The sequence below is a fragment of the Xyrauchen texanus genome, chromosome 2, assembly GCF_025860055.1.
Source record: "Xyrauchen texanus isolate HMW12.3.18 chromosome 2, RBS_HiC_50CHRs, whole genome shotgun sequence".
In the NCBI taxonomy this organism is placed as follows: domain Eukaryota; kingdom Metazoa; phylum Chordata; class Actinopteri; order Cypriniformes; family Catostomidae; genus Xyrauchen; species Xyrauchen texanus.
Genome location: NC_068277.1, coordinates 22,289,405 through 22,316,164, shown reverse-complemented (window position 1 = coordinate 22,316,164; position 26,760 = coordinate 22,289,405). Strand labels below are relative to the sequence as shown.

Sequence of the window (26,760 nt, the reverse complement as noted above, 5' to 3'; positions counted from 1 at the left end):
TTATTAATTTTAAAATCTAAAGTGTCATAACCATCAAGTAAAATGCATTAAAGTTATTTCCTTGCACATTGAATACTATTCCTTTAATGGGCTATACCCGGATAAAAATGAGCACCATGGGTTGTCCTGTAAAAATATATAATTTGCTAGGTTTGAAGTGTTGGGGTGACAAAAAATGCCATATGTCAGAATTCCCTAATTCACACTTGCAGTTCTGCAAGGGTGCACATCTGCGGGGTCGATCCTTTTTTAACTCCACCCAGTTTGATGCTCTGTCTGTAGTGCAGGAAGATTACCAAAGGGGACGTAAAATAAACCACGTCTCCAATCTGACACTAAAAGATGATGATTGCACTGTCCCGCGAGCGTTAGACTGAGAATTTTAGGGTACAGTTTTACGTGTGGAAAAGTATTTCCTTTAATAATGATCATACATGTTTTATAGTTAAGACAGTTTATATATTTTTTTTAATTATTTTAGTACTAAGGAAAACCTTGTTTCCCGAATTTAAGGAAAAGTATTTTCACCGTTGGGATGGTGTGACTCGGGAAAATCGACTGGGAAAAAAGGTTCGAGAAGAAAAGTTTTAGGACGGAGCCCTTGAGCATTTTTGTGTCGCGAGTTTTTGGTTTGACTGTAATTTAGAGCATTTCGGAATGTTACCGAGACTCCAGACTTTACCGCGACTACTGACGCTCGCGCTGGCAAGCATATTTCTGGTGCAAAACGGAGCAAGTGACAGAGAAGTTAGACCAGAGGTAAAGCACATTCACCTTTCTTATAATATTGCGTGTATCATGTATGCATGTGTCTCTTTCCACTCTCTGTCTGTCTGTCAAACCTGTTTTTGTGGACCCAAAACACGCATGTTTCTGCATAACTGGATTTCGTTCATAAAGTGCATTCATGTACCTCATAAACAATCGAAATCTAATACAGATAAGAGGTCAAATGAAGATGTGTGGAGCTGTGTCTTTTCAGACCCTAAATATTGGGGCAAAACAAGAGTGAGTCAGTTGCTTCAAAAGTTCAGAGCCATATTTAGCCAGAGATGGATAGTTATTATGGTGTTATAAGCCTAATTCTGTGCGTTAATGTCTGTCCTGTAGCATCTCCATTAATACAATATACAGTGTACCATAATTATAAACATATTCACATTTCCCCTTAAATCTTGTTTTGACTGAACAAAGGATGGTAATAGCTAAATGTATCAGGTTTACCTCATCCCAATTTTGTTTATAGACCCTGTAGCCAACCTTAGACAACCTAATGTCTATTTCAGTAATAGGCCCACATGTCTGGTAGACACATAACTGTGAGGGGGAGAGAACGAGTGATTGTTTTTCTGGAAGTTTTGGAGTCTCATCCACAGATGCAAGCCATGAGGTTTAAAATAAAGAAAACCAGATCAGAGTGGGGATTTAGGACAGTTCAATAACTGTCTCTAGTTTTACCCCTTCATTCCTTTCTCCCAAACTCCTTCACATTTCTAAGATGGTTGAGAGATGTACCCAAGGCTAGTGTGGAAAATATGCAGCTATGCAGATTCCAACAGCTTTCTGGGGTTTTCACAGACAATAACAGTCTCCACCTAGACTCTTTTGAGAGTCATGTGATCAGAGAGAAAGGTCACACAAAAGGTTAATGCCCAAAGCATGGGAAAGTCTCAATTCACTCTTAAGACTTTTGACATTTGTTTACATGTATCACCGTATTTTATAACAATGTGCATTTTCAACATACTTATATGTAGCATGTTATTTGTTTTTTATGTGTGAAAACTCAGACATCTGCATTATGGACAACCTTTATTTACTAATTGGAAACTATACCACTCATACAGATCTATCAAAGTTTGTCTTATTTAATCTGCACACACTGAAATTATTTGCACAAACCTTTTGGTTTTCAAACTGTGCTGTTAGGGACTAAACTTTAGTTTCATTATGAACCAAATACATTTTATTATGAATTTTCCAGGAATCACCAAGGTTTTGCAATCCCTCAGACAACAGTCCTACACTTTTACTGTTGTTACAGGTGCTGTTGTTTAAAACTGTGCTGAAGACAATTAAAGCATTTCAGCCATATTACTTATGGAAAACAGCTGGTTATGGCACCCCACTCTCCAGACCATAGATGAGAGATGATGTATTTGTATAAGCAGTATTACAGATGCTGTATAATCTGCCGAAACACTGCTGAATCTTTCATAAATCTGTTTATGAAAATTAAAAAGACCTGTACATCTACGCATTCATGTGATTATCTAATGGGGCTTTTCCACAGTACAACTCGACTGGACTCTGCTCTGCTCACATTTTTGGGGTTTTCCACTGTGGATGGTACCTGGTACTTTTTTATTACCACCTCGGTCGAGGTTCCAAGCGAGCTGAGCCGATACTAAATGTGATGTCAAAATCCTGCAGATCACTGATTGGTCAGAGAGAATTGCCACTACCAGCATCACTGGATTTGCAACACAGTACATCAACTCGCTAGTTTTCAAGTTAGCTACAGCGATAGCAGTATCATTTGTTCACGCGACTTTCGAATTGTAAAAAGAAATGGCTGTGAGCAAAACCTTGCCGTTGTCAATAAAAAAGGTGCAGAGGTTCCTCTCTTTAGCGAAAAGTCTTTCAGGAAGTGATGCTATCTAGACCGGCGAGCAATGGGAGGGAGATTGTCCTGGACTCAGCCAAGGCTGGAGTCCACGATGGAGGATGGTACGTTAACTCTATACTCTGCTTAAAAGCTTCACTTTATTTAGTTGACCAGCTACTGGAAAGCTTGCTTCAAAACAACCAGGCCAATTTAACTGTTGCGCTTGTTCAAAATCACCATGCAACAACTGCTTTATGCAACACAATGAGCTAGTAGTTAACAGCTAGCAGTCGTGTTATTGTTTTGTGTCGCATTTAAGATGATGCAACGGCAGTAGAGGCGGCATGACAATGACGATTAGCCTATAATCCCACCCATGTTGAGGCGGCACTGTACAGCAGTAGAGTCGAGTCAAGTCGAACCGTAACGTGCAGTGGAAAAGTGCCATAATAAGCCAGTTGTGTGCAATACATAAAGTCAGGACCTTCAGTTAATGTTCACATCAACCATCAGAATGGGGAAAAAATGTACCTCAATGATTTCGACCGTGGCATGATTGTTGGTGATTGATGGGCTGGTTTGAGTATTTCTGTAATTGCTGGTCTTCTGGGATTTTCACGCACAGCAGTCTATAGAGTTTACTCAGAATGGTGCCAAAACAAAAAAATATCTAGTGTGAGGCAGTTCTGTGGACGGGAACACCTTGTTGATGACAGAGGTCAACAGAGAATGGCCAGACTGGTTTAAGCTAACAGAAATCTACGGTAATTCAGATAAACACTCTGTACAATTGTAGTGTGCAGAATAGCATCTCAGAATGCACAACACATCGAACCTTGAGGCAACAACAGCAGAAGACAACGACAGACACATTATTAGGACCATAGTGTTCCTAATTAATTGCTCAGGAGTGTATACGAATGCAATGTGTCCTGTTATGTGCAGTCATAATAACAAATCATATATTGTTATTTCAGTGAAAGATTCTGAAAGTGTCTAAATGACATATGGATGATAATGTAATTCATCTGTAACTGCTGGAATTAGAATTCTGTTCATTAGAAACCTGAGACTAATATAACTGAAAGAAAGTTTGTGTCACTGTTGATGTGGATTGTTTTATACTTAGTATTATTTTTAGTATTAGTTCTGGTGTTCAGTTAAGTGGGTCAGTGATCTGATCCTCCATGTGCAGATGCTGAGTGAGACCAAGATGCGGGCACTAATGTTTAAAATGTTATTTTCTTTTCCTTTGGCACAGACAAGGGGGAACGACTGACTCAGTCCTTCTCTTGCACATTCAAACTCACCTCTGCTCTGCTTTTTTCTTCTTCCTTTTCTTCTACCCTTCCTCTTTGTTTTTGAGTGTTAACTTTTTTAATCTGTAGTTTTCTCATTGGTGTTTTGCATTCCCCTTTGTTTAACATCTTTTTCTATCTCTATAGTTAGGTTAAAGCTTTATTTCTCGTTCCAATACAGCTTCCTTAGGAGGAGCAGATCAGCTGTAAAGATCATAAATGTAGATTTTTTTTCCTAAGCCTGGAAAGTTTGACAGCAATCTTTTCTGCAGAGGGACTATCAGAGTTTTAGGACAGTGGAGGGCTGTGCACAGTTTTAAAGGTATAGTTCACCCAAAACTGAAAATTCTGTAATTTACTCACCCTCATGTTGTTCCAAACCACCATTTTTAAGTGGAACGCAAAAGGATAGATGTAAGGCAGATTGTTAGCCTCATTGTCATAAACAATATGAGGTTAAGTAAATGAGTCAATGAACAAAATTATTCTGCTTCTCATTTTTATTTTCTGGAATGTTTTTAATGTTGCAATACTGTAAAACCAGTGAAATGATGTTTCTTAGAAATGAGCATGTCAGAATTTTATATTATCTTTTACACAATGGCTTAGAATCAATTTCAGTGTATTCAGGGCTGAATTTAGTTTTTGTGTTTTTCTGCTTGGGCCTTAAAAGTCTCGCATCGTTTACTCACCCTCATAACATCCCAGGTGCATACGACTTTCTTTCTTCTGCTGAACACATCTGAAGAAAAATAGAAAAATATCTTAGCTCAGTAGGTCCTTAAATTGCAAGTGGATGGTGACCTTTGAATCTCCAAAAAGAACAGACATGCAGCATAAACGTCATCCATACGACACCACTAGTACAATTAAGGTCTTCTAAAGGCAAACTATTGCTTTTTCTGCTAAAAAGATCAATATTTAAGTACTTTTTAACTATAAATCATCACTTCCTGTCAGAAGCAGTATGTGCATGTGGCGTGATTGTGTTGGCATTTTCACGTGAGAACAGACACACATGCGACACACCAGGAAAAGCGGCACAGTTTACAACTGAGTAGGAGGAACATTGTACAGAAGCTTTGTTAGTTTTATCTGTTTCTTTACTCACAGTGGGGTGTTTGTGTGCTCATCCTTGATGTATCATCTGTGAGAAAAACACGAGTTTACATCCACATCCACTTCCAGGACATTTGAACTCTGCCCTCTTGTGAATGCACATATGGCTACTGACCAGAACCAATGGGTTATAGTTAAAAAGTACTTAAATATTTATATTTTTTCACAGCAAAACTGATTGTTTCGCTTTACAAGTCTTACACACATCTGGGATGGAATGAGGGTGAGTTAATAATGAGAGAATTTTAATTTTTGGGTGAACTATCCCTTTAACCTTGCTGGCATGTGCCAGTGCAGTGAGGTTATAGCATGTGATTGTGCTCAGCCTTACAGGCTAGTCTCTATCATGGATTTAATGGGTAATGTTGAATATCCCATGAATGAAATCTGTTCTCAGACCAGTGTATAATCGCAGCTTTGGGCCTTGATTATTACATAAAGCCTTCTGAGACAGACTGAGACTCCGTAAACTCAATAAAGGTTATCTGTCTGTGCACGGTAATAGCTAACGCATGGCCACACAGTGACTCGCTCTTCCTCAGTCAGGGGAACTGCAGAGAGCTTCTAAATAGAAGCTTTGACGCCCACCGCTGGGAGTTCCAGGGCAGTGGGGCTGAATGCTGGGATTGCTGGCACCAGTAAGAGAAGACCTGAGGCTTTTGGGGAGGGAGAAGAGTGGCCTTCAGAAGGAGTAAGAAAGAGAGAGAGAGAGAGGGGAAACTTTTTCATCCTCACTCACTTTTCATCCATGACTTAGAGTGTTTTTACAAAAACGGGGTTCGTCACCACAGCGGAGCCACCACACACAGAGAGCACTCAGAAAGAGGGAGGAATTGTGGGATGGACAGAGAAAATGAAGCAGGGGTGTCCAGGCGAACACTACACTTTAGTATATTATCCAAATCTGTACTTCCTCATCCGAAATGGTCAATGTAGACTCCTCCAAAAAATCTACTGTGTGAATGGCCCAGTGTGAAGCCCACAATGATTTACCGTATACTGACCTGTGAAGTTGCACTCTGGGTATAGGTTTCTTAATCAGATTGCTATAAACTAGCATTGTCACTACACCATGTTAGATCAACAGTAAAGTGCAAGTTAGTTACAGTAGGACAAAGTAAAAATATAGATTATCTGATGCATCGTGATCTTGATTTAAATGATGTCGATATCGATTCATAAATCCCAAGATCGATCTTTTACTCTATGCGGCAACACTCTATAATGTGAGTAAATAACTTGCATAAGTGCTATACAACTGATATGTCTGTGGGAAGCAATGGGTAGCTCTGTCGCCTCAAAACAAGAAGGTCCCGGGTTCAAGACCCAGCTGAACTGGGCCTCTTTGTGGAGTTTGCATGTTCTCTCCATGTTCACGTGAGCTTGCTCCGGATTCAAAGTCCACAGACATGCAGGTTAAGGGAATTGGAGACTGTAAATTTCCCATAGGGTGTTTTGCCTTTGGCCTGAGACAGCTGGGATAGGCTCCAGCACTACCCTACATAGGACAAGTGGCTATAAAAGATGGATGGATGTTCACTCAAGCACAGCAGCACCATAAACTATCAAACAGTCGTTACATTTGAAATATTCATGAATGAAACTGTTAACTTACGGTTTTGCAATTGGGTCCAATAGTGTTTTTAACTGGCCCATCTTTCAATAGCAGTTCCTTTGCAAAGCTTGAATTGTATTATGGCTGGTTCACAAGCAACCCATGCTGAAATGAGCTGAAAAAAATATCACACATACACAGTCCAAAGCATGGTAAAACAACACACACACACACACACACACACACACATACATACAGTATCATCCTGCACTGAATCACACATCGCCGGAAACACATAAAAATGATTAAAGACACCCATATAGTGTATGTTCACATACACCAACAATTAACAATTGCGCAGATGGGGCACAAGGTGTCCAGGACACGTTTGTGTTTAAAACAGCAAAAGCAGCTCAGCTGAATTAAACAGATTGAGGTCTTCTTTTCAGAGTTGTAACTTGATACAACTTCTTTTAAAAGCAGCATTTATTTATTTTTTGATATATGACAATGGTCAAAGATGTCTTTTTAGTGTGTGCTTATATATAAAAAAACATAATTTAAAGGGGTCATGTCATGAGGAATAAAATTGTCCTTGATATTTTGACATATATGAGGCCATTCTACCATAAAAACATACACACACAAAACAAACCGCGATTACCCTACATCACTTGGGGTACTCTTTAATTCAAAACGGCCTCTATAGCAACAACATTAATGCCTGTTTTAAAATCATCGCACTGGTCCTCACTTGACTCGTAAACAGAGACAGAGAGAAGGAAAAAATGCCTTCTGTCTGTGGTCTAACTACTCCTGAACACGAAAGGGGACCCATCTGGACTATTTTGAATTATTTTTGTATACAACATGTACTACACAGACGTCTTTGAATGTTGTCATCTCTCTGGCATGCTTTTAAAAGACACGGTGTCAAGTTTCAACTCTGAAGAGAAGATTTTGTTGCTTAAACTGCTCAACAAACTGTTTGTTCACCTATCAGCACTATTTTTAATGGTTGGTGTATGTAAACAAACACACACTAGATGGACGTCTTTGACCATTTTTATTGGTTTCCGTCGATGTGCACCTCAGTGCAGGATGATAAACTGGATGTGTACGTCTTGTGAAGTAGTCATAAAATGAAGGAATTTGCACTGAAGGATATGTGCAGTTAAAAACACTAGTGGGCCCGATCAAAAACAGTTCCATTCATTAATATTTCAAATATCATGATTGTTTATGATGCTGACAGGTTGTCTACGGGCACGTCCATTGACGTGATGCGACGCAACGGCTTGAGGCTGACTGCACTGAGCGCATTGACACAAAGTTTCTGAAACATTTGTTTGTGTTGTTGGCAGTAGTACCGCCAGCGCAAAATGTAACGGGACACCTGTTTGTTTATTGTTGGAGTGATGCGCCACAATGGACGCTTCCTCAGTAGACAGCATCATTGATTATAGCGTCAGGTGTAGACAGTGTGTGAGTGTTAACAGTTATGGTTAATATGAGTAGTGTAATATATTCGAATGCAATGTGTTGGATGTGCGTTAAGTGTAAACCGTGAAATTTACATTTCTAATGTTTTGGTGCTTGTTTATTCTCTTCATAACAGAGCGTGTTTACATTGAAGTTTAAAGGAGGAGCTGAGGCAAAAATCTAGCTTTTTAGAAAGATGGTCAGGGTGGAAAATTATCATATATTACAAAATTATAACTGTTTTGGTGGGAAAGAAAACTTTACTAACATTATCAGGTGTGATAATGAAACAATAAAAATTAGCATTTTATGACCACTTTAAAATAGACCAGATGGGTCTACTTTGGTGTTCAGGAATAGTTTGTAGGCCACACTAGGCTTGTCTGTCCTGCTCTATCAATGTTTATGAACTTAGCATCGGTGGATGGGGCCAAGGCTGCGATGATTTTAAGTAGGCGTTGATGTTGTTGCTGGAGAGATGGCCATGAATTAATGGGCACTCAAGTGACGTAGGGAAGTCGCAGAAGTAGAAAACGAGGCACTTTTACAGCTTGGTTTCAATAAATCCTTTTATTGCATAAGGTATTAAGTTTTGAGTTCTGAAATTAACAGTATGTTTTTATAATTTGATTCCTCGTGACATGACTCACTGATGTGTGATCAGTCTGTAGATATATCTACATTCAGGTACAACTAATATGACTCCTAAAGCTATGAAAAGTGAAGAGAGAGAGAGAGAGGAGAGAAGCAGTTTGAGGTCTGAGGTCACAAGGATTACTAAAGAATTACTTGTCATTTTTGCTGACACTCTTTGCGGTTGGAATGGAGACACAGGCTGTCTGATCCTTAAAATGAGGCATTTAGCCACTCAGCCTAAAACACACAGACCTTGAACCTGTAACCTTTGTATTAGCGGTCCAGATCATTCATTACCCGTTAGACTGTTACCGTCTGTAACGCTACTGTATACATTCTTATAATGCAAAGCTCTGACAATGGAACTGTAAAATGGACATTTGCTAAGGGCTAATCATAATCTTCCCAATTAGATATGAAACCCATGATTAAGGTAGATTTTCTTTACAAGCCATTTCTCATACAGGCGGAACATAAAAAAAAGAAAAATCATAAACATGTTTAAAATAAGTTTTATGTGTATATGTGTACATTTCCACTTCTAAGGGAAAGAATCAAAGAATATAGTTACAACATGTGTTTGTCAAATGTTCTATAGTTAGAAGAACCATTAACCTCTTTCATTTTCTATCTGTGAGGTTTGAACAACAACTAGAGAACTTTATTAAGACAAAGTTCTTTGAAGCTACATAATTAGGCTGCCATTGCCATGCATCTAGCTATGAGATATATTTAGATTTTATTTGTTTTATTCTTTGTTAGTTTTTTCTTCTCTTTCCTCTTTCCTTTCATGTTTTAAGTGTTTATTTTTGTAAGGCAGAAAGAGTGAGAGCACCGAAACTGTTTTAATTAAAAGTCAGTCTGACCTCTCTTTACATTTAGAGTCCTCCAACACACCTTTCAGGCCAGTGATGCTGTCACATGCATAGTGTACATAGACACACGCGCACACACACACACACACACACACACACACACACACACACACACACACACACACACACACACACACACACACATACATAGTAATAGTAACACTTACCATCCATAGACTTTAACTTTTTTATATATAGCATATTTTAATGACCACAGACTAACCCAACCCAAACCCAATATATATTTATATCAATTAAGAATTAATTAGTGTATTTATTAGCTACTTTTCCCTTTATGGTCAAAACAAGGTGTGTCAGATTTATCAATGTTCTAGTGCCTTTTTTCCACAGAAAAGTTGTCCCTAAATGATGTCTAGGTTGAAAACACACATACCGATACAACCTTGTAGTCATAAACTATCACTTTTCAAAAGTTTCAAGATTCTTAGGCTTGCACACACAAACTCGCCCCCCCCCCCCCTAAATGTTTAACCAGGTCATATAAGCACACACAAACTCACACACATGTTTTTGTTTATACTGTGGTTCATTTCTGTGTGTTGATTCTGGCAGTTTTTGTGTTCAATGAATTCAGACAGCATGTCATGGGGATTTGGTACTGCACTGAGACATTTGTAACAGTGTGAAACTTGAATAAATTTAGCTCGACCTCTGACCTTTAGCTGAGGTTACCTTAACAGAAATTTAACAGAAAAGAGGATTTTTGTGTGTCTGTGCACACTGCTACAATCATTTATTTTAAATTTGTTGTAAGGCACTATTCTTTGTAAAACTGCTTTGGAGTGATTTGTAATGTGGAAAAACCCTGTAAAAAATATTAGAATAGAATAATAGAATTTGGCTTTGTTATAATGATGAAAGGGACATGTAAAATAAAACTGCATATAAATGTGTCTTATAGTGTGTAAATGTAACAATCTCTCAGGCATGGCTCCAGCAGTATGGGTATCTCCCACCGGGTGATGTTCGGGCTCAGGCAATCCGCTCTCCTAAATCCATCACCACTGCTATATCTGCCATGCAGAAGTTCTATGGTCTCACTGTGACCGGATCCATGGACAAGGCTACACTCACGTAAGTCTTGTGCACAGGTTTATCTAGTCAGGGGTCTTGCACATCTCTTACTTGATAATTGTGATAATTTAGAATAATGTGCAGTAGGGCACATGGTATTGAATGACAAATTAGTATTGTGGTGTATTTGACGTATTTCCAGTGGAACATGATTTTATAGAGTTTCATTTGTAGTCAGTTTTCTTAGGTGATTGAGTTTCATATGTCTTGCATGTTCATGATGTTTTCAGGGCAATGCAGCGGCCGAGGTGTGGCGTTCCGGATAAATTTGGCTCTGAACTGAAGAGCAACCTAAGAAAGAAACGCTACGTCATCCAAGGCCTAAAATGGGACAAAAGAGAGATCACCTTTAGGTATGTAACTGTTTATACAACCTAAGGAGAACATTTATATGACATTTAATGCATATAGAGCTATGACACACATTGTGGCATGAGTACAGTTTTAAAACAGAATTCAAGTGTCTAAAATGAAATGTTAGGCAGTATGATAGTGTCAGTCACCATTCACTTTCACTGCATCTTTTTTTCTCCATACAATGAAAGTGAATGTTGACTGAGGCAGTCATTCTACCTAACATCTCCTTTTGTGTTCCATGGAAGTAATACATTTTTAGGCCATCTATCCCTTTACACATTCAGAACATGCAAAATGGGATCTTGATATTGCAAAATGGGAGAAAAAAACATTAATAGCAAGGAATGTTCATAAAATAGGAATGTCTGGTGCTTCTTTTTCAGAAGTGGAAGGAATTACCAGATATTACGTTCTATTAAAAAATACCAGTTTTCTGCAGTTCCATCCTGAAAGGCACAATCAGATTTAGCCAATAAGCACACATAAAGTAATAGTGTATGTTTAATTTTTTCTTTTCTCTCAGTATCCAGAACTACACTCCTAAAGTTGGTGAATATGCCACGCAAGAGGCCATCCGGAAGGCCTTTAAGGTCTGGGAGGCTGTGACGGCACTCAAGTTCCGTGAAATTCCATATAGTCAAATCAATGGCAAGGTAGACAAGTTTGCAGATATCATGCTCTTCTTTGCTGAGGGCTTTCATGGAGACAGCACCCCATTTGATGGCGAGGGGGGTTTCCTTGCCCACGCATACTTCCCTGGTCATGGTATTGGAGGAGATACCCATTTTGATGCAGCAGAGCCTTGGACAACAGGCAGCTTTGATCAGGGAGGTGAGCAAAGAATAAGAGAATGCGGAAACAAACTAGCTGAAGTGTGCACTTGTAAATTTTGTCCCTTTATGTTTAGAGGATCAGTTTATGACCTCATTGCCGTCACTCTACCTCTCTTTCAGGTAATGATGTGTTCTTGGTGGCAGTGCATGAATTAGGTCATGCTCTTGGTTTGGAACATTCAGGCGATCCCTCTGCCATCATGGCTCCGTTTTATCAATGGATGGACACAGAGAACTTTGTGCTGCCTGATGACGACAGACAGGGGATCCAGCAAATTTATGGTAGTTAGTTTGCATTGAATAGATGCATTTGAAGAACTTGTTCAGTTGGGCAGAGATATAGCTGAAAATGTTATCTCTACACTCATTAAGCATTTTATAAGTACACCTACTTACTCATGCGATTATCTAATCAGCCAATCATGAGGCAGCAGTGCAGTGCATAAAAGCATGCGTATATGGGTCAGGAGCTTCAGTTAATATTCACATCAACCATCAGAATGGGGGAAAATTGTGATCTCCATTATTTCGACCGTGGCATGATTGGTGGTGCCAGATGGGCTGGTTTGAATATTTCTGTAACTGCTGATCTCCTGGGATTTTCATGCACAACATTCTCTAGAGTTTACTCAGAATGGTGCCAAAAACAAAAAACATCCAGTGAGCGGCAGTTCTGTGGACAGAAGCGTCTCGTTGATGAGTGAGGTCAAAGGAGAATGGCCAGACTGGTTCAAGCTGACAGAAAGGCTACACTAACTCAGATAACCACTCTGTACAATTGTAGTGAGCAGAATAGCATCTCAGAATGCACAACACGTCAAACTTTAAGGTGGTACTACAGCAGAAGACCACATTGGGCTCTTTATTAGGACCATAGTGTTCCTAATAAAGTGCTCAGTGTGTGTATATTTTTCAATTTGATGATATTCTGTATTCTGTATTGGCCAAACAACTATTTTGACCAGTTAGATACAAACTAATGCAAGAAGTTAATTTTAGTAAAATAAGATTTAAAATAAACAAGGCATGTTTTCCAGACTATTCTTATTAAGCAAATGTAAAAAATGTATAAATAAACGGAAGAATGATATTTAATAATTTTTATTGACGTGCACACATATAATGCTATATTTAACTACATTTTAATTTGAACTAAAACTGCTCATACTACATTTATTAAAACATTTGACTAAATAATAACGGGGAATTTTGTTAACATTTTTGAGTAATGACACAAGCGAATCAGAGTTTTAAATCGACGCATTGAAACATTTTAATTGAATCATGAAAACGAATCAACTTACCAACATTAATGCCATATTTGGTACTATAGTTTGAATCAGAGTCACTATTAAAACATCTCGGTCTCAACGCTTGCATACCTGCAAGGAGGAATTGCAAAATTTGTGTAATGACATACTCTTTTGGAATCTTAATTTCCAAATAAAACGTGCATTAAAATATCGCAATATTCACAGTATTGCTTAACTTTGCTAATATCACTTGCAAAATCATAACAAATACTGTGTATCTGGATTTCTTTATTGATATAGTTCAATAAAATTCAGAAGATCTCAGTTTATATTATTTATCTACTGACATCACTACACAAACCTGTGCTTCTGTCGTCAGGTGTTCGCGCTGGTGAAGTGCCTCAACCCCCAGCACCCCATCCCCCGACTCGAAGGCCAGACCGCCCTTCTTTTGGCCCCGACATATGTGAGGGACACTTTGACACCATTGCCTTTCTGAGAGGAGAGATGTTTGTCTTCAAGGTGCGACATGATTGAATGCACCGGAATTGCCTTTACATTTAATTTGCACTCAAACACCCGTAATAAAAACATTCAAGGAAAGGACCATGTCGTATGTGGTGTGTTTTTTATGTTCACAACTCATCTCTCCCCCACAGGAGAAGTGGTTCTGGAGAATGCGTGATGGTAAACCTCAACAGGGGTATCCCATGCCCATTGGACACTTCTGGAAGGGTTTGCCTCCCTCTATCAATGCAGCCTATGAACGTTCCGATGGAAAGTTTGTTTTTTTCAAGGGTAAGTCCACCTTTTGAATTCCACTTCATTGTATTCGTTATACCTCTAATTTTAATAAGTGGAGAAATAGTGTTTATATTATTTCTACTCCCTAGGTGATAAATACTGGGTTTTCAGTGAGGCTAAAATGGATGAAGGTTATCCAAAAACCTTCAAGGATCTTGGCACAGGCCTCCCTAGAGACAAGATGGATGCAGCTGTTTTCTACACTCCCACAGGCAACACTTACTTCTTCAGAGGAAGCAAGTAAGTTTTCAGCATCACCAAACATGTATTACTCAGTGTCTGATTAAGATTTCATGAGGTTTTGTGTCATATTGTGACTAAAAATATTTTGAAAAAATATTTCCCCCTCTGTTTTTAACTCCCTTTCTTTTATTATCTTCCTCTCCAACTCACGACTTGTCTTATCACTGAATCTCAGATATTACCGTTTTAATGAGAAAAGCAGATCTGTGGATTCAGACTATCCCAAACCTATCAGTGTGTGGAAAGGAGTACCAGACAATATCAAAGGGGTCATCATGAGTGAGGATGGAGGTATGGGAGTGTTTGCATTTGTGTGTCTGCATGTGTAATTAAAAGAATATTACACCAAAAAATTAAAACTTCCATGATATGTTCTCATGTCATCTCATGGAATAACATGACTCACCCTCATGTCATTCCAACACCCTATGATTTTCTTTCCTCTGCGGAAGGTGAAAGCAAATATTTTAATCAGGGACTAAAAATGAAATATAAAAGGTTATTTTTTCATTCTGGTTCTGATGTTTCACAGCCTCCTTTCCAAATGGTAACCAGTTAGAATTGTTTTTTTGTTTTTTTTACAAATTTAATGACAGTACTCTGCACTAAAGGGTGGGTGAAATATCAATTGTAGTGTTGCCAGATCTCGACCTGATGCTACCTGATCTGAAGAAGAAGAAAAAACAAGCCCAAAAAAAGCCACTTTCCTCACCAAAATAAGCAAAAAAAGGCAATACGTTTTTTCCTCTGTTTGGCAGTCCATCTTTTTAATACAATTGCAGTTTATATTGACTCACTTTAAAGCTTAAAAAATGACCCAAAAGTGTAATCTTAGTCGATGCTACACATGCGTCACATTCCAAGTCTTCTGAAGGCATACAAAAAAAAAAAAATGTAAGTAATTTCACGTGAAAACCTTGACTTCTGTTAATGAGTGCATGTGATAAGCTTGTTCACTGTGGCTTGTTTGTTCACAAAAGATGTTTGCGTGATGGACATCAAGATTTTCACAAAAAAATAACATTTTAATAAATAAAAAAATGTTTACATTTTTTAAAGTTTTTATTTTGGGTCGTTTCTCACCAAAATCATTGGAATGTCATAAGGGTAAGTAAATTATGACAGAATTTGTATTTTTTGGTGTACTATTCCTTTAAGCAATAAGGTATGGAAGACATGTTTTTGCTAGGCTGGAAGCTATATCGACCAATCAGCATTCAGAATTAGAATCAGTTTTATAAAGAATATTATACTGCATTTTACATTTCATAGTGAAGCCACTCTTACTGATTTCTCTGCTGCTCTTTGTCATAATTCTTCAGCCTACACCTACTTTTACAAAGCCAATAAATACTGGAAGTTTAATAATCAGCAGCTGAAGGTGGAGCCAGGCTACCCCAAATCGGTTCTCACTGACTGGATGGGCTGTGAAGGTGAGGAGCCCAAGAAGAGGAGCGGAACTGACGAGGAAGTGATCATCATTGAGGTGGATGAGTCCGAGGGCGGTGCAGGTGCAGCAACCATTGTGATCCCTCTCTTCCTTCTGGCCTGTGTGCTTGTCACATTGGGAGCTCTCCTTTTCTTCCGTCGCTATGGCACCCCTCGACGCCTCCTCTACTGTCACCGCTCTCTGCTGGATAAGGTTTAGAGAAGAACACGAAAAGCACAGAAAGACAAGAGAAAGAGGGATGGAGGAGGAATAAAAGGGATACAAGTTGATGACATTTGGAAGGGTGTTGAATGGGAGAAATTGTATTAGGATGGAGTGAATGTCAGACCAAGATCATTATACAGGTGCACATGGGGGAGAGATGAAAAAAGAGAAGGAAAGGATGTGTATTGTATGTTTTTCTATTTACTTGTACTGCTCTGCCATTAATAAAAAGCCCTGAATGGAGAGGGAGATAAAAGAGTCATTTTTACAGTTTATCACTCAGTGGAAGCATTGTTGTCCCCTTAGTCTTCTTTTCAATATACAATCCGTCATTCTTCCTCTCTGAAATCTCCCTCTCCAGAACCAACTTGACTCCAGCTGCGCGGCTGTTTGATTGACATGTTCTATACATTAATTGATCTTCATCTCACTTTGATTAACTTCATAAACTCATTACTGATCCAATGCTCCCCCTTTAGTGCCTTTGTCATTGAATTCCTAGTTTGGGAGGATTGAAAATTTACCATTCTTTCTTGTACCCTATAATCACCAAATACATCAATAGATTTTCACTTTTCACCCACTTCCGTGCATGCATAAAGTATTTCTTGAATGTAGAGGCCTACTGTACGTGAAAGGTCAAAGGTTTAAGGTCAAAGTTCAGGGAGAGAGGAGTCAGCTCAGCTCCTGGAGTAGGCCAGTTTTTGATTGCACCTATAGAGCAGAGCTCCATCTGTTTCAACTCAAATTGTTAAGTAATTTGATTAATGACTGGCATTGTTATTATAACTATGGTTATTGTTATTATTGTTCTACATGTGTTGTCTTGCCTTTTTTAAAACTTTCCATTTCAAGTCCTGCTGGACACAGGCAGAATGTGACTTTTCAAATTGCATTCCAATCATTTAATGTCAGGTTAACGGAAAAAAAATCAGGTTTATATAATAGGTAGGACTGGAGGTAAGATTGTCTCTTTCTAAGACATTTTCTTGCTCTCCAGCTTGTCAAGAAGATACTAAAAGCAGCAGAAACTAATAAAGACTTATTTATGAACAGTGATGGTGCTATGGGTTTTCTGTATTAGGGCTTCATACATCAGTATAAGAAGATTCTTAGTAGTTTTAACAATGATAATATTAATGATTTTTATAATGATACAATGTAGAGGAATGAGATTTTTGCCTGTTTCTTACTTTTTTTGTACTGGAAATTAAAAAGAAATAAAGTTCCTTTTTAACATTATTCCTTTTTTCTGGACCTTAAAAAATTGAAGTCTCATGAGTGAGTCATCCATACACATTCACATACATTTTCCGATTAAGTTTAAATGTTTATAAGTTTTCATTAAGCAAATTTGTGCCTATAATTGGCAGGGTTTATATATATATATATATATACATATATAAATCTTTATATTCAGAAGTGTTATGATAAGTGTGGGTGAGAAACAAGTCAGTTTTTACCATAAATGCTCCTCCTTGCCCAGTAGGTGGTGATATGCATGATGAATGCAAATTGCCAAAAACAAATAAATAACAATGTGAAAGTCACATTGGAGAAATCTAGTTAAATGTTAGGACTTAAATATTGATCTTTTGGTAATAATTGTGGAGCACAATATACAGCTAAGTCATATGACTGTCACTTGGAGTTGAGTTTTTTTCCATGAAGTATCTTAAATCTGTTCCAGCTGAGAGAGACAGAAAAAACAGTGCTCTGCCATTTCCGCTTTCCTCCCCTCCTCTTCTTCCCCTTTCCCATTTCTCCACTCACAGCAAAATTGTTCTCTTTTATGAGGTTTTCTACCCCCCCACCACCACAAACATCTATGTGCTGTTTTTCCTGTCTCCTCCCTTTTTCTTTCTCCCCTCATCTTTGATTCCCTCTCTCCCTCTGTGTTTTGCTCTCTGCATGACTTTACCCTTCTCAAATATGCACTGTAGCAAGACTGTACTTATAAAACACAATGCCAGTTCAGTCTGGTGAAAGATGGAATGAAAGGACTTTCTTTCAATGTTTTCTCTCTCTCTCTCTCTCACTCTCTCTCTCTCTCTCTCTCTCTCTCTCTCTCTCGGCACATTATCCATCTCTGATAACATTCTTACTGTTTCTCTATCTTCAAAAGCATCAGGTTTTGATTTTGTAGTAATTGTGTCAATCCTCATTAACATGTTCAGAACATAGACTTTCTCTCTGAACATGCATGTTATATTACAACATAATTCATTCTTACGTAATGAGATTTTTTTTAACATTTCACCAACACTTTCAATTTCAAGACGTCCATTCTCTTATTCAGTGCTTCATTACTCAGTCAGGATGGACTGATGAGTTAAAAGAAGGACAGAAAACTCTGGAAGTCTGGTTCTGTGCATAGTGGTGTGGGAGAGCTCTGGAACTCGTGTTTGGTGTGCTTGGTTTTCGTCTGGTGGGGTGGCCAGGGGAAAAAGTACACAAACGCCCACACACACATAAACACAGAGCAGGACGTGGCCTGGACAGCTGCTTGCAATTGCGACAGTGTGTATGTGTAACCTAGTATATACTATTCCTTACACACACTGCAGTTTTTCTGAGAAGTGACAAGAAGTAAATAAGGCAGATTTTATTAGCCTATTCTTTTAGAATTGCAGAGTGATATGAAACGAAAGAAAGATCACAGCTTATATCTGGATGTCTGATATCCTTTATCCCTGGATGTGGGGTCCATTTTTAGAAATATAATTTATAAAATATATGTGGGAGAAACACTTGAAGGCAGCATAAATGTAATCTACACGACTTATCGTGCAAATTGATAATTAAAACGTTTTTAACTTTAAATCGTTACTTCAGCCCACTGCAGTGCTTGCTGTTTGAAATGACCTAACTCTCGTGTGACATTCGTTCCTCTTTTGTACACAAAGTGCGCGCTTCTGACTTCTCGTCTGAACATGCCATTGCGCATGTCACGCGCCAGCTCCATGATGGGTCAACTGATATCAGGATGAAGCGATTTAATCCATTTATATTTACACAAACCTATCGATTTGCGTCAGAAGACATTCATTGGTCGATTTGAGTCATGTGGATTACTTGTATGCTGCTAAAAATAACTTTTGTACCATCAAATAGCGAGCAGTCTAATGGCATCTGTTTACTTATATTGTTTTGACAAAAAGAGCTGAAATGTGCTTATAAAAATCTTCACTTCGTTTCTGCTGAAGAGGGAAAGTCATACACATATGGGATGGCTTAAAGGTAAGTAAATCATGAGAGAATTGTCAGTAAATATATTAACGACTTAACAGCTAACAGTTGGCTACCTTATTCACAGCAGCGAAATCTTTAATTTTTGACAGGAATGACAACAAGGCTGTGAGGGATAGATGTACAGTCACTACAATGGTTTGTATAGTTGTTTTTAGATCGTTCCTTTGACAAACATTGAAAAAATATCTTACAAAGAAATTTCAGTAGACAAAAAACTCCAAACAACACAAGTTGTGGAAAATTTGATGATATTGGAGCTTTTTTACTTTACTGTTAGCAATAGCCTACTAACCATTGTTAACACTCTCTCACTCTCCCACCCTTTATCTTTCCATCTCTCCCTTACACATACACACAAAGCAAGAAGTGTATTGCTGAATGCAAAATCCCAGGCCAAGCCCAAACACTAACATACTGTAACCTTAGCTTTGTCATATCCTGTTAGGAATCCCTCCAACACACACACCTCTAGCCCCCCAGACTGCCATCTCCACACCCTTCAACTCCATATTCTAATGTTCTATGTGTGATTTCAACCTCCCACTTTCTTTATCTTCTTTTCTCTTTTCCTGTATGTTAGCGCACTGCACACTCACCTCATTCTTAATTTCTCTCTTTTCTCCTCCTGCAGACCCTTCCTGTCCTTCACTCTCTCACTCTCTCCTCCTTCTGCACTTCAAGCAACATCTGGATCTCATTCTGTGAAAAACCAAAACAACATGAGAAAGGGACAGAGTGAGAGAGAAAGCAGGAAAATGGACAACGGTGAATAAAATTGATGAAAATCAAAGTGAAAGATAATGTGAAAAGATATTTAAAACTTGACTCTTGTTTCCCAAATCCTTGAACAACATATAAATTATAGTCTGAGTTACACAGAAGACAGAAGTGTACATACGCTCAATAACACATACAACTACTGTATATTTAATGTAATAATGTTTATTAAAACAATAAATATAAACATTTCAGGATCTTTAAATGGTGTGAGAGATTTCCGTGGGATATTTCATGTTGTGTTTGTCAGCTTCCAACAAAAAAAGTGTCTTAAGAGTGCTGACAAAAATTGTTGAATCTGATCCAGCGTCCAGTAAAACACCAGCTGGAAAAAATCTGCAGTTCAGCAACTGGAGCCATAATTATGGAGAGAGGCTGCTGAAATCAGCAGGAAGACCTATGAGTGAGAGAGAGTGAGAGAGAGTGAGAGAGAGAGAGAGAGAGAGAAAATCTGACAATAACAGACAATGGCAAACAGTATGTGTCACAGTGTCTGAGCTCTTGTTCATAAAAACCTCAAGACTAGAAAAAGACCAATTCAGAAATTGATGTTTAAGATCAAGGTTACTGTCTAGAAAATTATTAACATAATATTTCACCATAATTCATGGTTGCGCTGATTGATTTTCAAGATTTAGAAGGGGGGAAAGTGGATTGGCATTTTGCGGGCTAATATAAAATAGTCACTATAGCAACACCCTTAATTACTTTCTCAGGCTGGAGGCAATATGGCAAAGTCTTAAAGGATTAGTTCACCCAAAAATTTTAATTCTCTCATAATTTACTCAGCCTTATGCCATCTCAAATGTGTATGACACTGGAAAAAACTCAACTTCAATGGACAGTCATATGACTTAGCTGTATATTGTGCTCCTTAATGAGGACAGATGCAAACTTTCTTGCGATATAAACAATATTAATGGTATAGTTCACCCAAAAATGAAAATTCTCTCATCATTTACTCACCCTCATGCCATCCCAGATGTGTATGACTTTCTTTCTTCTATTGAACAGAAATATTTTTAGAAGAATATTTCATTCTCTGTAGGTCCAGACAATGCAAGTGAATGGTGGCCAGCACACTGAAGGTGCAAAATGTGCATAAAGGCAACATAAAAGTATCAACACAACTCTCGTGGTTAAATCCATATCTTCAGAAGCAATATGGTAGGTATTTATTTTTATATACATTCTCCTGCCTGCACAAAGAATGTGAACCGCAAAAAACAAAAGAAGAAGAATGTGAAAGTGGAACTGTATATATTGGACTTAAATATTAATGTGTTTCTCACCCACACTTATCATATTGCTTCTGAAGATAAAGATTTAACCACTGGAGTCATATGGATTATTTTTATGCTGCTTTTATGTGCATTTTGGAGCTTCAAAGATGCAGACATTCAGAGCTGAGATATTCTTCTAAAAATGACATCAAATCTGGGATTTGTTTGTTAACTATCTATTTAAACCTCATCTCACTGTTATTCTGTTGTTGTTTACATTGGAAGTAATGTTATGACAGCTCGTCTATATAAAACAGAGGATCGTCAGACAAAAAAAAAAGTCAAAATAAAAAAAGTGTGGAAGCAGAAAAGGTACAACATTTCAACCTGCCTAAGAAGAACTTTTATTCCATCTGGAAGAATTGTCAGAGACAAATGGCTGCCGATCAACAAGTAGTTGGAGAAACACTGCATCCTAGTGGAGTGATACATGGGACAGGGATATGTTATGCCATTGCCAAATTCATTATGGGAGCTGTTTTTAATCTATGATGCTTTGACCAAACACAGACTTTTTCTTTAGCCAAGTATATTTATCTAGTTAATAACCTTTTGTTGGTTCAATGAATTTTTTTTTTTATTTTGCTACTAACTACCGGACATAGTCCATAGTACTATCTAAACATAGTCAGGTTGAGTTGAATTTTGTATGCTAATGCTTAAAACAATTTGCACATTTTACAAAAGTCAAGAATCATAGTTTTAACCTTCACTTATTCACAACAACCTTCCTATAGGGTGGTGTGGTGATTAAAGGTCTGGGCTAATAACCCAAAGGTTGTAGGCTAGGTGCATTAGCAGAGTATAACCATGGATGTAGTTCATCACATGGACTATGGACATGTTCCCCTTCCACTTAGATTATTCACTTTAATTGTAGGGGGAAAAGATGCAATTAAAGTGACAGCTTCCTTTGTATCGAAACATCTTCAACTTGTCCTCCTTTACTTAAAAAAAAAAAAGCACAATTTGAGGTTACAGAGAGGCACTTAAAATGGAAGTAAATGTGAGACAATTTTTTGAGGGTTTAAAGGCAGAATTGTTAACCTTATAATTTTATTAAAGCATTTATATTAATTTTTCTGATCAAACTTGTGCATTATTTGAGCGAAGTTGTTTAAATAATTTGTATGGTTCTTTTAGGGTTTGTGGCATTACATCATCATGCCAACGTAGTTGTAAAATTGGGCATGAGTTTACACAGAAACATTTAGCAAGAGATTTTATCACACTAAAACCACGTTAACACACAAAATGTTTATGTCTTGTGGCAATAATTTAGAAACAGGGAGTATTTTAACATTTATGGATTGGCCCCCCATTTACTTCCACTGTACGTGCCTTACTGGTACCCAGATATTTGCTGTTTTTTAAAATAAAGGAATAAAAAAATGATGCCAAAAATACTGTCAATTGAGTTTAACTTGTATTGAACCCAGAATATTCCTTTTAGTATTGAACCCAGAACTTTCCCTATCAAAGTGTGTGTTTAATACCTGCCTGCCTACTTACTGTCCTCTGATAAGACAACCTTTAGGTAGTCTTTTTTTTCCACCAACAAAAACATAAATGAGCATCCATTGGCTATGTTTAGCATGTAATCATCCTTATATATCAAAATCATGCACCAGCTTTAGTTTTACTTTTTCAAATGTCTTTATTTTTTGTTGTTTAATAGTACATTTCCTTTAGGTTTCAGCATTAAAGATTTCAACTGTTCTTCTTTCAGACTCTCCTCTTCCTTTTTCTCCTGCCACCGCTCCATCCCTTTATCCACCTCTGCATTGAGATACACCGCTCTTCTCTAAATGGGGACAGAGATGCAAGCATTAACTTTAAAAATATCAGCAGAAAAAAAACAACAACATATTTATGACGACTGATCCCGAAACAGTCTTACCGCAAACTCCTCTCTCTGCTTTTGTCTTCTGATCTGTCCTTTCAGTGGAGGAGCAGGCCTTCCATCTGGAATTCATAATATATCAATAAATAACTCTTGAGCCTAAATTTACATTCACATGAGAACTGTTTATAGGTTATTCTGACCCTCTGATACAGTAGGAATGCCAAGCACAGAATGTCTTAATTTAACATCCTCTTGTTGCCATTGACAATTTTGAAGCTGTACAATGAAAGGAATAGTTTAACAAAAAATAAAAATTCTCTCATAGTCTACTCACCCTCTTGTCATCCCATATGTGTATAACTTTCTATCTTCTACTGAATAGAAAAGATTTTTAGAAGAATATCTCAGCTCTGTAGGTTTATAAAATGCAAGTGATGGTGGCCTGAACTTTGAAGCATATAAAGGCAGCATGAAATTGATCCATAAGACTTCAGTGGTTTAGAGTGTGGGTGAGAAACAGATAAATATTTAAGTAGTTTTTTTACTGTCAATCTCCACTTTCATATTCTCTTTCTTTTGTTTATGACGATTTGCATTCTTGCTGTGTATATTGCCACCTAATGCGCAGGGAGGAGAATTTATATTAAAAAAGGACTTAAGCCCCAGGTATACACCATCTTTACGTGTTATGGATCGGCTCGCACCTGGTCGACTGCATTGCCTTTGTGAGTACAATCTTCTGACCGCGAGCGAAAAATGAACACGTTTGACGCATTCCCACTACAACTTTGTGATACTCTTTTAGTACAGTCAATAGCAGGTGTATGCGTCTTCAACTTGCACTGCCGAAAACCTAGGCGCCTGCTGATGACGCAATTTGCATCTCACATACTGTGCGCAGAGTGATCCGCAATGCGGACACCCGAAGTATACTCTGGGCTTTACATATCGATCTGTTTCTCTCCCACATATGCTTCTAAAGACGGTTTTAACCACTGAAGTCTTATGGATCACTTTTATGCTGCCTTTATATACTTTTTAGAGTATCAAATGTCTGCCACCATTCACTTGCATTGTATGGACCTACAGATCTGAGATATTCTTCTAAAATTCTTTGTGTTCAGCAGAAGAAAGTCATCCACATCTGAGATGGCATGAGGGTGAGTAAATGATGAACTATCCCTTTAAGCTTACCAGCAAATGACCAGTCAGGCAGATCTGTTAGTGGTCCATACTCTGATCCGCTGCGCGCTAAACCATTTCTGCAAGCAAAAAGGTAGCATAGCAGTTTAAGATATAGCACAAAACACATGACAATACATATTGTGGAAATAGCTGTTGTTATTACGATGTAACTGAACTGATAATTCAGATTCAAATTACTAACTCACTCTAGTCTCCATTTCTTTCCTGCATGGGTCACACACGACAGTGAAAACGGGCGTATAGACTGCCTCCACACTGAAAAGAATATGAACAAAAAATAAAAATATTTTACAGTGGTTTACTCAGTTGATGCTTATTTGCCTCAGGGGCAGTAACACCATTGACAGTTAATTAGCACCATCATATAACGCTGTGCCTTTACAAGAATAAAGTTTAGAGATCAAACTTGAGCTCAGTTTAATACAAGCATATATTTTGCAACAACACATGTTCAAGACAATTCGCTCGGCTAAATGTAAAATAACTCGCAATCGCACCTGTAGTACAAAACGTCCTCAAGGGTGCTGCCATTTTGGATTCTACTGTCTACGGTACGCAAGAAGGACAAAATAAAATAGTCTTTTGGTAATGCTTTATTATAACAATTAACATAACAGACGAAATGAAGGAAAAAAGAAACGAGCAAAGAGAGAGAGAAGCAAACACACACAAATAACTATGTACAAATGGGTATTAGAATATTCAAGAGCCGTAGATGCAGGAGGGTCTAAGATGGGTAACAGTTCAAGTCTCTACAGCAGTTTTCCTTGGTGTTCCTTACACCCTCCAATGTATCAAGATAAATGATAGAGCTCAAACATAAATTGTCCAAAATGTGGTATCTTCTTTGACCTTATATGTTTATGATATAGGCTACTATTTACCTAACATAATAAATTAGTTAAGGACATAACAGGTTTTCTTTTCTAAGTGTTTATCATAAAATAAATAAAACAATCTTAATTTCCAAAGTAATCTCAATCCCAGTGATCCCCTTAATAATAATAATAATTAAAAAAAAAAAACTCAAGTCACACCAAAACAATTTAATTCAAATACAACCAAAGAAAAGATGCACAATTCTCTCGCTGCTAAAGCTGCAAAACACACATGTCAAAACAATATCTTCTTATAAATCTCCTTTCATTTATCTCTGCCTGCATCACCTTTGTCTTTTGATGGACTATACTCTTGAAATGGAATACATAGACTATCAATTAATTGCCTACGAAAGCTTTCATCAACAAAGGGCAATGCATCAATGTTAACTTCTGCATTTAATCCAGGATGGACATTAGTCATTAATCGTAAAGTTCATGAAAATATTTTTATTTTTTAAAAAATGGACCTCAACACTTACTTTTTTATGCATGCTGCTTTGAAAGCTGCTTTGAAATGATGTGTGTTGAGAAAAGCGCTATGCAAATAAAAATTACTTGACATTAATCATTTTAAATGATTTGAATCTACTGCTTCAGAAACAAATGAAGGAGTCCAGATGGAATAGCATCAAAGACAAATTGCGTATTCCTTAGCAGATACTGGAAGTTTATATTTATTTAAAAAGTCAGTGTATGAAAGTATAACAGTTGCGGTGGAACAATTGTCACCAATATTCAAAGAAATGTGTTTTATTTTTATATTTGATATTTTTATTATTCCAAATCAAACATCTACGAGTACAGAAAATTTGTTTTTATGCCATCAACCAAATATAAAGGACTCTCCATCACTGATATATATCCATCAGTATTGACCTGTTTCAGTGACGTCACTTTTTCCCCACAGCCGCCATCTTTGTGACCGTCAGCTGGAAGAAACAATGGCGGTGAATTGAAAAACACCCGTAAAACCGTATCAAGAAAAAACTCAAAAACGTTTTTGATCCATGCCAAGTCCCATGAAAGGTGTATTTTATTTTTTCAATATTATTTTTTCTCCCAAATTTGGAATACCCGATTCCCTTTGCGCTTTAAGTCCTCGTGGTGGTGTAGTGACTCGCCTCAATACGGGTGGTGGAGGACGAATCTCAGTTGCCTCCGTGTCTGAGACCATCAATCCGCACATCTTGTTGAGGCTTGTTTAGTACATTACCGCGGTGACGTAGCGTGTGTGGAGGCGCATGCTATTCTCCGCGGAATCCACACACAACTCATGCGCCCCACCGAGAGAGAGAACCACATTATAGCGACCACGAGGAGGTTACCCCATGTGACTCTACCCTCCCTAGCAACCGGGCCAATTTGGTTGCTTAGGAGACCTGGCTGGAGTCACTCAGCACACCCTGGATTCGAACTCTGTGAGGGGTGGTAGTGAGCATCAATCCTCGAAGAGCTCTGACTTTTAAATATATTTTATCTATGATTCATCTATTGGCGAGTCTGATGTGTGACCAGTAAACGTCTGTGATGATTCTGTCTGTATGAATGTAAGAGCTGCTTTTAACTCATGAAGAACATGCAGAAAGCAATCAAGGCATTTTAGTGAATAAGACTAATGTTTACAAAGTGGTGTGAATAAAGTATGTGCTTTCATGATCTTATGATATGTTGTTTATTGACTTAACATGGCATACACATTAATT

General features: G+C 37.8%; 2 protein-coding genes and 1 long non-coding RNA gene across 3 annotated transcripts; 2 read left to right on the top strand and 1 right to left on the bottom strand.

Moving 5' to 3' along the window:
- Window positions 1–292: 292 nt before the first annotated feature.
- Window positions 293–17,054, top strand: mmp14a (matrix metallopeptidase 14a (membrane-inserted)). Its single transcript, XM_052149458.1, has 10 exons — window positions 293–759; window positions 10,520–10,668; window positions 10,899–11,021; window positions 11,549–11,856; window positions 11,979–12,140; window positions 13,491–13,633; window positions 13,771–13,909; window positions 14,005–14,155; window positions 14,334–14,449; window positions 15,481–17,054. The coding sequence occupies exons 1-10, from the start codon at window positions 658–660 to the stop codon at window positions 15,804–15,806; spliced, it is 1,719 nt and encodes a 572-aa protein (XP_052005418.1). The 5' UTR covers window positions 293–657; the 3' UTR covers window positions 15,807–17,054.
- Window positions 17,055–18,778: 1,724 nt separating this feature from the next.
- LOC127618191 (uncharacterized) lies at window positions 18,779–20,028 on the top strand. Its single transcript, XR_007967409.1, has 3 exons — window positions 18,779–19,052; window positions 19,154–19,199; window positions 19,696–20,028. It is a non-coding gene; the product is annotated as an uncharacterized LOC127618191 (long non-coding RNA).
- Window positions 20,029–22,771: 2,743 nt separating this feature from the next.
- Window positions 22,772–24,713, bottom strand: LOC127663015 (39S ribosomal protein L52, mitochondrial-like). The gene is made up of 5 exons (XM_052154396.1): window positions 24,674–24,713; window positions 24,362–24,431; window positions 24,165–24,232; window positions 23,025–23,089; window positions 22,772–22,928 (listed from the first exon to the last, which is right to left on the bottom strand). The coding sequence occupies exons 1-5, from the start codon at window positions 24,705–24,707 to the stop codon at window positions 22,782–22,784; spliced, it is 384 nt and encodes a 127-aa protein (XP_052010356.1). The 5' UTR covers window positions 24,708–24,713; the 3' UTR covers window positions 22,772–22,781.
- Between the last annotated feature and the right edge of the window lie 2,047 nt (window positions 24,714–26,760).

Excerpts from the sequence above, each read along its gene's own strand:
- LOC127663015 (XM_052154396.1), bottom strand. The coding sequence starts at position 24,707 with ATGGCAGCACCCTTGAGGACGTTTTGTACTACAG. Across the intron at positions 24,432-24,673 it reads GAGGACGTTTTGTACTACAG|TGTGGAGGCAGTCTATACGC; the intron begins GTGCGATTGCGA and ends TATTCTTTTCAG. Across the intron at positions 24,233-24,361 it reads GGAAAGAAATGGAGACTAGA|AAATGGTTTAGCGCGCAGCG; the intron begins GTGAGTTAGTAA and ends TTTTGCTTGCAG.
- mmp14a (XM_052149458.1), top strand. The coding sequence starts at position 658 with ATGTTACCGAGACTCCAGACTTTACCGCGACTACTGACGCTCGCGCTG. Across the intron at positions 11,022-11,548 it reads AAAAGAGAGATCACCTTTAG|TATCCAGAACTACACTCCTA; the intron begins GTATGTAACTGT and ends CTTTTCTCTCAG. Across the intron at positions 13,634-13,770 it reads GAGAGATGTTTGTCTTCAAG|GAGAAGTGGTTCTGGAGAAT; the intron begins GTGCGACATGAT and ends TCTCCCCCACAG.